The 14,309-nt window shown below is 40.1% G+C and overlaps 1 protein-coding gene across 1 annotated transcript in view; it reads right to left on the reverse strand.

Annotated features, from left to right (window-relative positions):
- The window catches only part of AFF2 (ALF transcription elongation factor 2), a 763,943-nt gene that overhangs the window by 172,719 nt on the left and 576,915 nt on the right, over window positions 1-14,309 (reverse strand). The window contains exon 8 of the mRNA XM_077487656.1: window positions 2,599-2,650. Coding sequence (XP_077343782.1) covers window positions 2,599-2,650 — 52 coding nt within the window. The remainder of the gene's footprint in view (window positions 1-2,598; window positions 2,651-14,309) is intronic.

Consider the following 14,309-nt stretch of genomic DNA (forward strand, 5'->3'; position numbering starts at 1 on the left):
TAAAAAAAAAAGGTTAACAAAATTGAAAAAGCGTATGACAAACTTTTAGGATATGTGGTTTGCTGGAGTATAAATTATTGCTGTGCTTAATAATATTGTCATAAAAGTTTTAAATCTGTACAGCGTACAGCCTAACAATGAAAGAATTCCCATCTGGAATGTTAAACAGATGGTTACTTGTTATAATGAACCTGCCCTATAAATATCCTTTGCCATGGTCAGCATGATTTTGAGAGAGTAAAGGAAAAAAAATCATTGAAACATTGCAAGCTGCTGATAACTCCGGACTTAAAAGACAGTTATTAAATAAAAAATGTCAATACTCGTGTCTTGGCAAAAACATTTGAAACTGATTATGCTGCTTCTATTGAAAGAAAAACATGAAGTCTATATCTTTAGATCTTTTATTGAGCAGTGAGCCGAGCATCAATAGCCGCTGCTCAACTGTAAATGAAAATTGATTCCAGATCTAACCCCTCACTTGCAGTGCTCCTTCTAATCTAAACTAACCCCATTAAGCAGCAAAGGAAAGCAGATTTAATGGAATGCCTGGAATAGCTATTAATATTTCCAGTGTAACACAGACAGAAGCAATAATTCATATATGGACCTTTAAAATAAGTAAAACCCGACAAGAAAATGGCAAAGTGAAATGTTAAATTGTTCTGGGCAGTAAAGTACATTGTATGGGAAACAAAAGTACTTGTGACCTTACCAAACAATCCGAATAAATAAAGTTTGTTTTGTGTGGGGATGGATTATACAATATTGAGGTCTTGCTTGGCATCTATTAAGCTGGGTTGCCAACCATCCAAAAATATTGGAGTCTATAAGAATATTAGCTAATCAAGGTTGTCTATCAGGTCTGGCATGCATACTTTTATCCTTCAATCAAAATGGTCCTTCAAACAAAAGTAGTGATGTAGTGTCTCACATAATTATTTTTTTCCTATAAGGCTATGCCAGTATCCCACTGAAACAGTTATGCCATAAGATATAAAAAATAGTAATATATCATCATCTTTTTACTCCATATATCAAAAATAGGATATTAGTTGGATGTAGGAAGAGGAAAATATTCTAGATAGATGGTGAGAAACCACACCTCATACAGTAGGGGTATAGGGCATGATGGCTATTTGCAACATCCTTTTACTGTCTACAGACTTGAACTATTTCTAAATTAAGTCAGTGGCTACTGAGGGGCTTAGCTGATCTCCACGAAGCCTGAACTGCCACTACTCACAATTCCAGACTGTTCACATTCCTAACTTCCTGGCTCCAAACCTTTCCTTCTCCACCATCCACATAAACCTATATCGGTTTCCATTCCTGAGGATTTGCCAAGACCTATGAATGGAAACTGAGATTTTGTGGATGGTGCAGGAAGAAAGGTTTGGAGCCAGTTTCAGGATATGAACAGGCTGGAATTTGGAGCAGTGGGGTGACTTCAGGTAAGTCAGCTAAGCCCCTCAGTAGCCACTGACTTCATTCAGAAATAGTTCAAGCTTGTAGACAGTTAAAGGATGTCACAAACAGACGTCATCCACTATACCCCTAGTTTAGCAGGTGAGGTTGCACACCATCTATAGAGATTATTTTCCTCTTCCTACATCCAACTAATGTCCTCTTTCTAAAAATGAATTGGAGTAATCCATATAATTTTCAAAAGCATCACATTATTTGTACAACACAGAGGCTAAGTGCTTCCCCCTAGCAGACTTTTTCTGACACCCAGCCAGCGCTCCAGTGAATGGAGCCGCTGTTTCAGGGAGCAGGTATTTTTAACACTATAGCACCTGCAAAGCGCCTCAGTGTGAAAGGGGTCTTATGGTTTAGGTGGGCTCACTCTTTATATTGGTTACAAATAAATCAGAAGTTTTGCTAGAATAAGCACAAAAAATGTAGCATTTATGCAATATATTTTTCATAATGCTTTCCTAACATTTTTATTTTCTAGTAGTTATGTATGTTGCTGGTATAGCAAGTAGTGACATGACTATTTAAGATAAATAATAATTATCTACTGTAATGAGATGACATGACTTGAGCTGATAAATCAAATGTAGTGTATGGGTTCAATTCACTAACATTTACCACATGCCATAACACAGTTATGTGACTCAGTTGCAGAAATTATCACATGCAGTCCAATTCACCAAAAAAATTAAATAAAGATGATGTGTTTTTTTTTTTTACATTCAGCTGTCAGCAGGAAGCCCGCTGACATCTGATGAGTCATCCATTGTTAAGGACGTGGTGGCCGACTTCCAGGCACGCTTCTTAGCAACCAGCTCAAATCAAAAAACGACCGCATTAAATAATGAGGTAATTACTGTTAAATCGAATAAATACCGCGTTCGGTATTTAACACTAAATTCTTATGCCCCGTACACACGACCAGACTTTTCAACATCAAAAGTCTGACGGAATGATTCCGGCAGACTATTCGAACGTGTGTGGGCTGCAGCGGACTTTTGATTTGCAAATTGTAAACTGATTTACTGCAAGTGTTATTTTACCGCATTTTTTGGGCCATTAATTAACTCTTAGTGAATGAACCCCTTTATATCTTCAGATATTTAGAAGAAATAATACCTGTTCACTGTCTTCTTCATCACTGCTCAGCTTTAAGTCATCTTCAAGCATGCTGTAAAAAAAGGTAGAAAAAGTTGTAAATATTTTTACAGTTTCAAACACGGCCTTACTCTACAATTGATGACCTTTCACAGTAAGATAATTAACTAAGAGTGATACTGGTTGATTGATCTAAATAATCATAGGTGTAAACATACATGAATGTTAAACTGAATTTGTCACAAAAGCAGAATACTATGTGAAGTTATGGATGGAAGCTGACATTTTTTTACTTTTGGGCTACAGAGTAGTACTAACACACCTGTAGTAATACCAAAGGCTTTGGCTTCACTGCTCTGGTTAACATAAAAGTATGGAAGCATCAGCTGAGGATACATGTTTTTTTCATAAAACATAGTTATTATTCTCTCCTGCTTACTGGAAAAGGTTGGTGACTGTTGAACACATACCATAATTGTGGTATAATACTACCGCAGAGCCGCAACCTTCACCAAATTAATCACAACATATTTACAGTACTGTATGTCTAGGGACAGTAAAGGCTAGGGCAGTCTTGCCAATGCATGGTATTATTTTTTTTATTAGTAGTGGGAAACAAGTGACAAGTCAAAAACTGTAAATCAAAAATATTAATCATGCCCACACATTGATGTATGGACTCATATTGTGAGCCCTGGCAGCAATTTTAACCACTTGCTTACTGGGCACTTAAACACCCTTCCTGCCCAGACCAAATTTCAGCTTTCGGTGCTCTCACACTTTGAATGACAATTACTCAGTCATGCAACACTGTACCCAAATGAATTTTTTGTCCTTTTTTTCCCACAAATAGAGATTTCTTTTGGTGGTATTTGATCACCTCTGGGGTTTTTATTTTTTGCGCTATAAATGAAAAAAGACCGAAAATTTTGAAAAAAAAACGCATATTTCTTTGTTTCTGTGACAGAATTATGCAAATTATTAATTTTTCTTCATAAATTTTGGCCACAATTTATACTGCTACATATCTTTGGTAAAAATAACCCAAATTAGTGGATATTATTTGGTCTTTGTGAAAGTTAGAGAGTCTACAAGGTGTGGTGCGAATCGCACAAAATTGATCACATCTGATGTACTGGTGGTCTATCTCGCTTCTTGTGACCCGAACAAGTCAGGAAAGTACAAATACCCCCCAAATGACCCCTTTTTGTAAAGTAGACATTCCAAGGTATTTAGTAAGAGGCATGGTGAGCTTTTTGATGTTGTCATTTTTTTCCCACAATTCTTTGCAAAATTATGATTTTTCATTTTATTTTTTTCCACAAAATTGTCATTGTAATAGGTTATTTCTCTCACGTGGCATGTGTATACCACAAATGACACCCCCAAAAAATTCTGCTACTCCTCCTGAGTATTACAATACCACATGTGTGTGACTTTTTCACAGCCTGGCCACATAGAGAGGCCCAACATGCAGGTAGCGCCATCATGTGTTCTAGGAACATAAATTACACATATAACTTGTTGACTATTTATTACACTTTTGAAGCACCAGGACAATGACATGTGACACTGATGACAGATGGCACTGATACGTGGCAATGATGACACTTATACGTGGCACTGATGACAGGTGGCACTGATGACAGATGGCACTAATATGTGGCACTGATGACAGATGGCACTAATATGTGGCACTGATGACACGTGGCACTTATACGTGGCACTGATGACATGTGGCACTAATACGTGGCACTGAAGACACGTGGCACTAATACGTGGCACTGAAGACAGATGGCACTAATACGTGGCACTAATATGTACCACCGATGACATATGGCACTAATACATGGCACCGATGACGCGTGACACTGATGGCAGATGGCACTGATAAGTGGCATTGATGACACGTGACACTGACAACAGATGGCATGTGACACTGACAGGTGGCACTGATGACAAATGGCACTGATACATGGCACTGATGACAGATGGCACTATGTGGCACTGATGACACGTGGCACTGATGACAGATGGCACTGACAACAGGTGGCACTGGGGTGGATGGCACTGGGGGCAGGTAGCACTGGGGGGGATGGCACTGGGGGCAGGTAGCACTGGGGTGGATGGCACTGGGGCAGATGGCACTGGGGCAGATGGCACTGGGGTGGATGGCACTGGGGCAGATGGCACTGGGTCAGATGGCACTGCTGGGGGAGGATGGCACTGCTGGGGGAGGATGGCACTGCTGGGGGAGGATGGCACTTTTTATTTTATTTTTTTACTTTTTTTTTTTTACTACAGGCAGAACGGCTGCCGCTGCAGCCGTTCATCTCTCCCCTCTCACACTGTCTGTGCGAGGAGGGAGAGCGGCGCTGAGAGATGATCTCATATGTTTACATATGCGATCATCTCCCATTGGACACGCCGATCACGCTGTAAACGGCTGCTGTGATTGGCCGTTTACAGCGATCTGTGTTTGCCTGTCCCGGGGGACACGGCGAACATAGAACTTCCGCGATGCGCGCCCGCGGCGGCGCGCATTGCAGAAGTAAACATCAGGACGTCCAGGGACGACCACCCGGATGAACGCGCCTGCTCTACGGCCGTCATTCGGCCATAGGGCGGGCGCGAGGTGGTTAACTATGGCAATAGTTTATCCCTAGGAATGAGCTTCTGGTTTGGGTCCAATGTAGGCTGCTGAACTACAGAGCATACCGTCCAAATCCCTGGCAGTTACAGTGCCTTGCGAAAGTATTCGGCCCCCTTGAACTTTTCAACCTTTTGCCACATTTCAGGCTTCAAACATAAAGATATAACATTTTTATTTTTTGTGAAGAATCACCAACAAGTGGGACACAATTGTGAAGTGGAACGAAATCTATTGGATTTTTGAAACTTTTTTAACTAATAAAAAAATGAAAAGTGGGGCGTGCAAAATTATTCGGCCCCCTTGCGTTAATACTTTGTAGAGCCACCTTTTGCTGCGATTACAGCTGAAAGTCGCTTGGCGTATGTCTCTATCAGTTTTGCACATCGAGAGACTGAAATTCTTGTCCATTCTTCCTTGCAAAACAGCTCGAGCTCAGTGAGGTTGGATGGAGAGCGTTTGTGAACAGCAGTTTTCAGCTCTTTCCACAGATTCATGATTGGATTCAGGTCTGGACTTTGACTTGGCCATTCTAACACCTGGATACGTTTATTTGTGAACCATTCCTTTGTAGATTTTGCTGTATGTTTGGGATCATTGTCTTGTTGGAAGATAAATCTCCGTCCCAGTTTCAGGTCTTTTGCAGACTCCATCCAGAATGGTCCTGTATTTGGCTGCATTCATCTTCCCCTCGATTTTAACCATCTTCCCTGTCCCTGCTGAAGAAAAGCAGGCCCAAACCATGATGCTGCCACCACCATGTTTGACAGTGGGGATGGTCTGTTGAGGGTGATGAGCTGTGTTGCTTTTACGTCAAACATATCGTTTTGCATTGTGGGCAAAAAGTTTGATTTTGGTTTCATCTGACCAGAGCACCTTCTTCCACATGTTTGGTGTGTCTCCCAGGTGGCTTGTGGCAAACTTTAGACAAGACTTTTATGGATATCTTTGAAAAATGGCTTTCTTCTTGCCACTCTTCCATAAAGGCCAGATTTGTGCAGTGTACGACTGATTGTTGTCCTATGGACAGACTCTCCCACCTCAGCTGTAGTTCTCTGCAGTTCATCCAGAGTGATCATGGGCCTCTTGGCTGCATCTCTGATCAGTCTTCTCCTTGTCTGAGCTGAAAGTTTAGAGGGACGGCCAGGTCTTGGTAGATTTGCAGTGGTCTGATACTCCTTCCATTTCGAAATGATCGCTTGCACAGTGCTCCTTGGGATGTTTAAAGCTTGGGAAATCTTTTTGTATCCAAATCCAGCTTTAAACTTCTCCACAACAGTATTACGGACCTGCCTGGTGTGTTCCTTGGTCTTCATGATGCTCTCTGCGCTTTCAACAGAACCCTGAGACTATCACAGAGCAGGTGCATTTATACAGAGACTTGATTACACACAGGTGGATTCTATTTATCACCATCAGTCATTTAGGACAACATTGGATCATTCAGAGATCCTCGCTGAACTTCTGGAGTGAGTTTGCTGCACTGAAAGTAAAGGGGCCGAATAATTTTGCACGCACCACTCTTCAGTTTTTTATTTGCTAAAAAAGTTTAAAATATCCAATAGATTTTGTTCCACTTCACAATTGTGTTCCACTTGTTGGTGATTCTTCACAAAAAATAAAAATGTTATATCTTTATGTTTGAAGCCTGAAATGTGGCAAAAGGTTAAAAAGTTCAAGGGGGCCGAATACTTTCGCAAGGCACTGTATATAGTGATTTGGTCAGTGATACCACCTAGAATTCACAGGGCTGTTGTTTACATTACAGCAGCACTGGGGATTCTGTCCTTTTCCATCAGTGGGTAATTGTGTCAGTGGGGAAACATTGGTGGGCTGCAGGGAATCATCCTTGTGTAGTGGGTTGTTATGACTTATAATGGATCTATAGCACAGAGCGACATAAATGGCAATTGATTTACATCAGGGAATGCTGTTTACATATTTCTTTTTTGCAAAAAAGGACTTCTTCATCTTTATTTGCTTTTAACTCTTTGTGTTATAGAGTACCCTTGCATTTTTTCTGTTGTTTAATGTTTACTGTCCTTTAGGATGGAAACAAATAAAATAAAATAGCATGGGGTCCTCCTAAAAATCCAACCACACTCTTATCCAGGCAATCAGCCTGGGTGGCCAGGAATAGGACGGACAGCAAGTGCGGTCAATGATGTCACCTCAATCGGGATCCTGGTTGTTTAGTTACATATAGCCAGGGATCTGTTATTTAACAGCTGTAGTGTGGAGGTAATCATAACAGTTGGGAAATATTGTCAGGTGGCAGATTGTCATGATTGATGACGGATCTACATTTCTGGATGATATGACTGCAAATGGATTTACATTTTTTTTCATTGTTATTAGCAACTCTTCCTGTTTTATAATTATGACTCTGAATAAAGCTGCATTGTCTATAATTGAGCCATTCACACAGTTGCATAAACATGAGCTGTTTTCAGATCCATAACACAGAATCCAAAAACCTTAATTTAAGAACATGCACTTTACACGCTTATGTGTATAAACACATAACACAGCCCCTAAATGACGACTAAACAAAGAAAAATAAATGATCATAAAAACAAATAATTTACTCATACATGTCTTTATACATTTAAACTAATCTATATGCAAGTAATTTACTGATGTATGTTTAATAACCTCAGTAACAATTTTACGGCTGTGTGAATGAGGCCTTAAGGGTAAATGATTGAGCTGCTTTACACAGTATTTACACAGAAAGCACAATTCTTTGCAGCCAATTATTCCAGGGGTTCAACAGTATTCCAGCCATTCTGTGATGCCTAAACAACTAACAGCAATATTGCCCATGCATACTGCATTAGAAATGATAGTCCCAAACACAAATCTACATGGATAATATCCTTATTATTTGTCTTTTAAATAACAAATTCATCACTACTTTGAAAATGTACATTATTGCATGCAAGACAGTTGTAGGGATGTTGGATGCATTGGGGGTTATTTACTAAAGGAAAATCCACTTTACACTGCAAGTGCACTTGGAAGTAAAGTCGCTGTAGATCTGAAGGGGACATGCAAGGAAAATAAAAAACAGCATTTTAGCTTGCACATGATTGGATGATAAAATCAGCAGAGCTTCCACTCATTTCAGATCTACCCCTTAGATTTAGAGCGACTGCACTTCCAAGTGCACTTTCAGTGCAATTTCAAGTGCACTTGCAGTACAAAGTGGATTTTCCTTTCATAAATAACCCCCCTTGTATACAGTATATCATCTTAAGTGAAAATAATAAACACAATGTGCAAATTGTAGAGAAAGATATTTTTCTGGATACTTTTCTGGATTATGCAGAAAATTGCAGATATGCAGATTATAAAAAGATGAGCTCATTTGTACTTTCATTTTGCCAAAAGAGTAGTTGATTCTCGAAATAGACTTTAGGCATACAGTAGGAAAAGTTATTCAGTAAACAGTAAGTGGATTTAACCATGCTTGGGAAAAATATAGATCTATACATACTCTAAAAAAGAGAAAATGGGGAAGACCGGATGGACCAATTGATTTTTTTTTTCTGCCATCCTTCTTCTGTGATTTTATGATTTATTGTAACTTGCTTGTCATTACTAAATGTGAAAAGGGAAATGTGTTTATATAACAGGTCTATCCAGAACTGATTGTTTAGATTGTCTGTTTAGATTGTCATTGCATACTGGTGTATCGAAACGTCCACTGAATTCTAGGGATTGCTTAAATAAAGGCACATAGTTATTCGCTTTGAAAGGGAATTTCCAAAATTGGGCACAAAGTGTCAATATTTTGTGTGTCCACCATTATTTTCCAGCACTGCCTTAACCCTCTTGGGCATGGAGTTCACTAGAGCTTCACAGGTTGCCACTGGAGTCCTCTTCCACTCCTCCATGATGACATTGCGGAACTGGTGTGGATGTTGCGCTCCTCCACCTTCCGCTTGAGGATGCCCCACAAATGCTCAATAGGGTTTAGGTCTGGAGACATGCTTGGCAAGTCCATCATTTTTACTCTCAGATTCTTTAGCAAGGCAGTGGTCAAGTTGGAGGTGTGTTTGGGGTTATTATCATGTTGGAATACTGCCCTGTGGCCCAGTCTCTGAAGGGAGGAGATCATGCTCTGCTTCAGTATGTCAGAGTATATGTTGGCATTCTTGGCTCCCTCAATAAACTACCCAGGCACAGTTTTGAATTTCAGAAACATTCAACAAACAAGTGTCACCCCAAAGAGTTACCATATTTATCGGCGTATAACACGCACTTTTTTTCACTTAAAATCAGGGGAAAATCGTGGGTGCATGTTATACGCCAATCCCCCGCTGATTGTGAGTGGAGGAGCGAGTGCCGCCGAAATACACATAGCCGAGTGTACTTGGCTAGGCTCGCCTCCTCTCAGCTCTGCTCACAGTCATGCCCAGTCCCACCCTACGATGGACATAACAAAGGAACTGGGAGTGACTGTGAGTGGAGCCTAGCCGGGTACACTCGGCTATGTGTATTTCGGCGGCGCTCGGTCCTGCGAGAGGAGCCAAGATACACAGGACCGGCTCTGTGTATCTCGGCGGTGCCATATTTAAACTGCAGTGACACTGACAAGGCTGCAAATGTCACTGGACAAGGCTGCAAATGACTCTGGATAAGGCTGCAGATGGACACTGATAAGGCTGCATTGATGGGCATTTAAATGTAAGTTTTTTTCCTTAAAATTAATTCCCTCCTAAACTTGGGGCTATACACGTGTTATACACCAATAAATACAGTAATTATTTTTCTTAAATATTTTTTTTAACAGTGAAATTTGAAAGAGAAAGAAGCTCGAATACATGACAGTGTGCGAGTTTCTGTTCGTACCAATTATGCAACGGCCTTTTGGGTTTCATATCCCATTCTTATTTAAATTAAACTTATTTAAGAGTCATTCTGAAGGTGTGGTATTTTTAATATAGGAGATGTTTGGTCATAACAAAATGTTGATCTGTGTTTAGCAATGTATGTCTGACAGGGATGAGCTTTATGTTCAAGTTGAACTCATGTTCAACTCGAACATTGGCTGTTCGCCAGTTTGCCAAACAGCAAACAATTTTGGGTGTTCACGGCAAATTCGAAAGCCATGGAACACCCTTTAAAAGTCTATGGGAGAAATCAAAAGTGCTAAGTTTAAAGGCTTATATGCATGGTATTGTCCCAAAATGTGTTTGAGGACCTGGGTCCTGCCCCAGGGGACATGTATCAATGCAAAAAAAAGTTTTAAAAACAGATGTTTTTTCGGAAGCAGTGATTTTAATAATGCTTAAAGTGAAACAATAAAAGTGTAATATTCCTTTAAAGTTCTATCATCTATAGTAAATGGTGACCCCGCCCCCTCTGACAACACAGGGAAAGCCATAGGAAAGTCCCCGTGCTTCAGAGGAGGGTGGGGTCACCGGATGGCCCCCGCCCTCCATTATTTAAGAAGTGCCAGAAGAAGCGAAGCGTCACACTGCTGAAAACTCCCACAGAGGCGGATTGTGTGGACATCGCGGAGAAGAAGCCAGAGCAAGATGCAGGACAAGAAGAGCGGAGGAAGAAGAAGATGAAGAAGAAGATGGAGAAGCAGAACAACACAGAAGGAAGACCAGAAGAAAGAAGCCGAAAAAAGAAGCGCAAAGAGTAATTTAATAAAGGACCTGTCAAAAACCGTCTTTTGTCTTTTTTAACCTTTTTGTCACTTTTTTGTGAAATGGTAGGGGTACATTTGTACCCCACTACCAATTCACACGGGGGCTGGGATCTGGGATCTGGAGGTCCCCTTGTTAAAGGGGGCTTCCAGATTCCGATAAGACCCCTACAACCACTGGGCAAGGGTTGTGGGGATGAGGCCCTTCTCCCCATCAATATGGGGACAAGGTGCTTTGAGCACCCTCCCAATGTTGAGGGCATGTGGCCTGATACGGTTCAGGAGGGGGGTGCTCTCTCGTCCCGGCCTCTTTTCCTGTGGCCTGCCAGGTTACGTGCTCGAATAAGGGTCTGGTATGGATTTTTGGGGGGACCCCATGCTATTTTTTTTCTATTTTAATCTGGGGTTCCCCGTAAAAACCATACCGGTTTTTTACAATTTTAGCGCAGGGTTTTCCTTAATAACTTGAATTTAGGGGGACCCCCACATGTTTTTTTTTTACATTTTGGTTTGGGGTTCCCCTGTGGGGAAATCCCCATGCTGTTTTCATCAATGAACTTTTATGTGTATTGCGGACCAACAATTCATTGTAGCCACGAGTAGTTTTAAACTACTTTTTTTTTCCTTTAGAAATTTAATTTTGCTGTCAGACTGTTCTAAACACGGGAAAAATGCACCCCTTTACAGGCATACTATAGACACCCCCCAGATATGAAATTTAAAGGAATATTACACTTTTATTGTTTCATTGTAAGCACTATTAAAATCACTGTTTCTGAAAAAAACTGACGTTTTTAAAACTTTTTTTTTGCATTGGTATATATCCCCCGGGGCAGGATCTGGGTCCCCAAACACTTTTTATGGCAAAAACTTGCATATAAGCCTTTAAAATGAGCACTTTTGATTTTTCACATTTGTGTCTTATAGACTTTAACAGTGTTTACGTGTTCAAACAAATTTTTTGCCTGTACGCATGTTCTGCTGCGAACCAAACTGGAGGGTGTTTGGCTCATCCCTACTCTTCAATGGCTAACAAGTAATTGAAGATGCAAGCCTTTGTAACACATTAGGTTTCTTCCTGAGGTATTGCACAATGCCAATGCCCTCTAAACCTTAAATGATAAGTTCACCTTTGCACAAAAAAATATTAAATGCACATCTTTTTCAAGGTAAAAATTGCGGAGCCTATAAAGCATTGCACCAGTGATCAAGAGATCGTTGATGCCATGAAGGTCTTCTCCATACTGTCAGTGAATCTGCTTACCAGTACTTCTCATACGGGTAAGGCAATACTCACTGACAGGAAGACTCGATGAACTACCACAACGCTCCATAGCTCTGTGGTAGATCATTGAGAACTACAAGCCTATAGCCGCTAAGGGTGTTGGGACTTGTAGTTCATTCATAAATAGAGCTCTGTGTATGTATGATGCAGCCGCATCGGCGGAGGCCTGAATGGCCACACAAAAACTGGCAGCTAGTACGGGGAACAAAACTGGCAGCTAGTACGGGGAACTTCACCCCGTACTTCTGCCACAAAGAGGGAGTGGGGCAGCGGACGAGGCTGCAGCACTGGGTACATGTTACATGTTCCACCATAAAATTGTAACATGTTCTCAAAGGTGAAGGTATCCTTTAATCTTAAATTACCCAATAAAAAGGCCATTCCCGCCACCAGCTAAAAATGTTATTTTTGGTTTCCCCATCAGTTCATCCCCCCACATTTATCACCTTTTGTATCATTTGCCTTTCCCCTATATATTTTAAGCTCTCACAGTGGCCCTCCTGACCCTATTGTATTGAACTGTATTGTAACTGTATTATTTCCCTTTATTTTGTAAAGCACCATGCTAAAAAAATATATATATATAATAATTACAATAATCATATAAAATAGCAATACATTATATTCCATAAAAATTACTGCTATTTCAACATTTATGGTAATCATTTTCCATCACAAGTGCCTAGAGGACTAACAGATGACTGTTCGAAAGCTCTGAACCTCTCCTTTACAAACATGCACTGTACTGGTACTCTAAGATCTATCACCAACTAAAGCTGTCTTGATGTGAGCTGACAACAAGCTGGATGTAAGCTGGATGTCAATACACTTTCAGTGCACAGATGTATCACCCTTTTAAATACGAATGCTTTAAAAGCTGACTGAGTTAACTACAGTTTCTCTTGTTTGACGGAATCCTTGGCAGAACATTGAATCTTGTAGTATTTTAGTCACACAAAGTTACTGACTCAACAATGCATCCGTACAGATACAACTGTATGTCAATGGTAGACAGAAATACAGGGAACAATAGAAAGTCAGGTTTCTACAGCACTTCATTACACAACGAAGAGCAATTAACCTTTTTGACTTGTATTAATCTGGAAAATAGGCTCATCGAGTAGGAAGGTCTGTAACGCTTTCACGCTACAATTTTTCCTAAATGACGACAAAGCAAATCCGTTCATAATTAACATTGGTAGCAACTCCTACATTTGTTTTGCTAACACAGTTATTAAAGCGGGTTGTCGGCTCTAATAACTAACCTTGGTGATTATTTCCTGATTAGTGATATGTCTATGGAAGCCACAAATATTAAACTATGCAATGAATTGGAACGATATACTAAAACAACTACAGAAAAAGAAAAGCACAATGAATAAAGAAAATAGAAAACAAAATACATGTCATTTTTTATGGATTTTTATGGATTATATAATTTTTTTACAGAGTTTTTAGCACACATTTTTATCATTTAGCACTTTGTAAATAGGTCAAGACTTTAATAACTGGACATTTGTAATGGTTATAGGAGCTGATATTGTCATGGATAGCATGTATTGCTGTTAAAGTATATATTTTACCTGATGTTTATAATCATGAGATAGATTTAAGTTAATGATTCATTTTAGAGGTCATCTTGAGGTTAAAGATTAGATTAAGGGTTAGGTTAGTGAGGTGTAATGAAGATCATTATGCCAAAAATTGTAGAACCAATCAAGTCAATCGACACCAAGAATAACCATTTCAAAGAAAGCAACCGGATTTACTGGCAACAGTACTGCAGTACAGTGTCCATGTACAATTTTTGCAAAGGATTTTGCAGAGCTAACAATTCATGCATTTCATTTTCTTGTAGACCCCAGACAGGCCCCCAAGACATCTTTGCTCATCGACCAGTGCCTTGGTTTTCAACAGCTTGTGCATTCAATGATGACAGAAAATATGGGTGATCCAGACAAGAGGCAATTTCTCAAAGCATGTATTGAGGTGATTGTAGCCGTATTAGTGCACTTGCAACAAAAACAACTGAGTACTGTTATGACTGTCATAATTTTTTTATTTGCATTGGCATCCAAATTATCAGGACAAGGACAAGATTTCAGGGTGTGCCCCCTTCTTCATGGTCTAAGCAG

This window comes from Lithobates pipiens, unplaced genomic scaffold, assembly GCF_037356315.1.
Source record: "Lithobates pipiens isolate NorthernLeopardFrog02 unplaced genomic scaffold, aLitPip1_a1.2 Scaffold_1, whole genome shotgun sequence".
Lineage (NCBI taxonomy): Eukaryota > Metazoa > Chordata > Amphibia > Anura > Ranidae > Lithobates > Lithobates pipiens.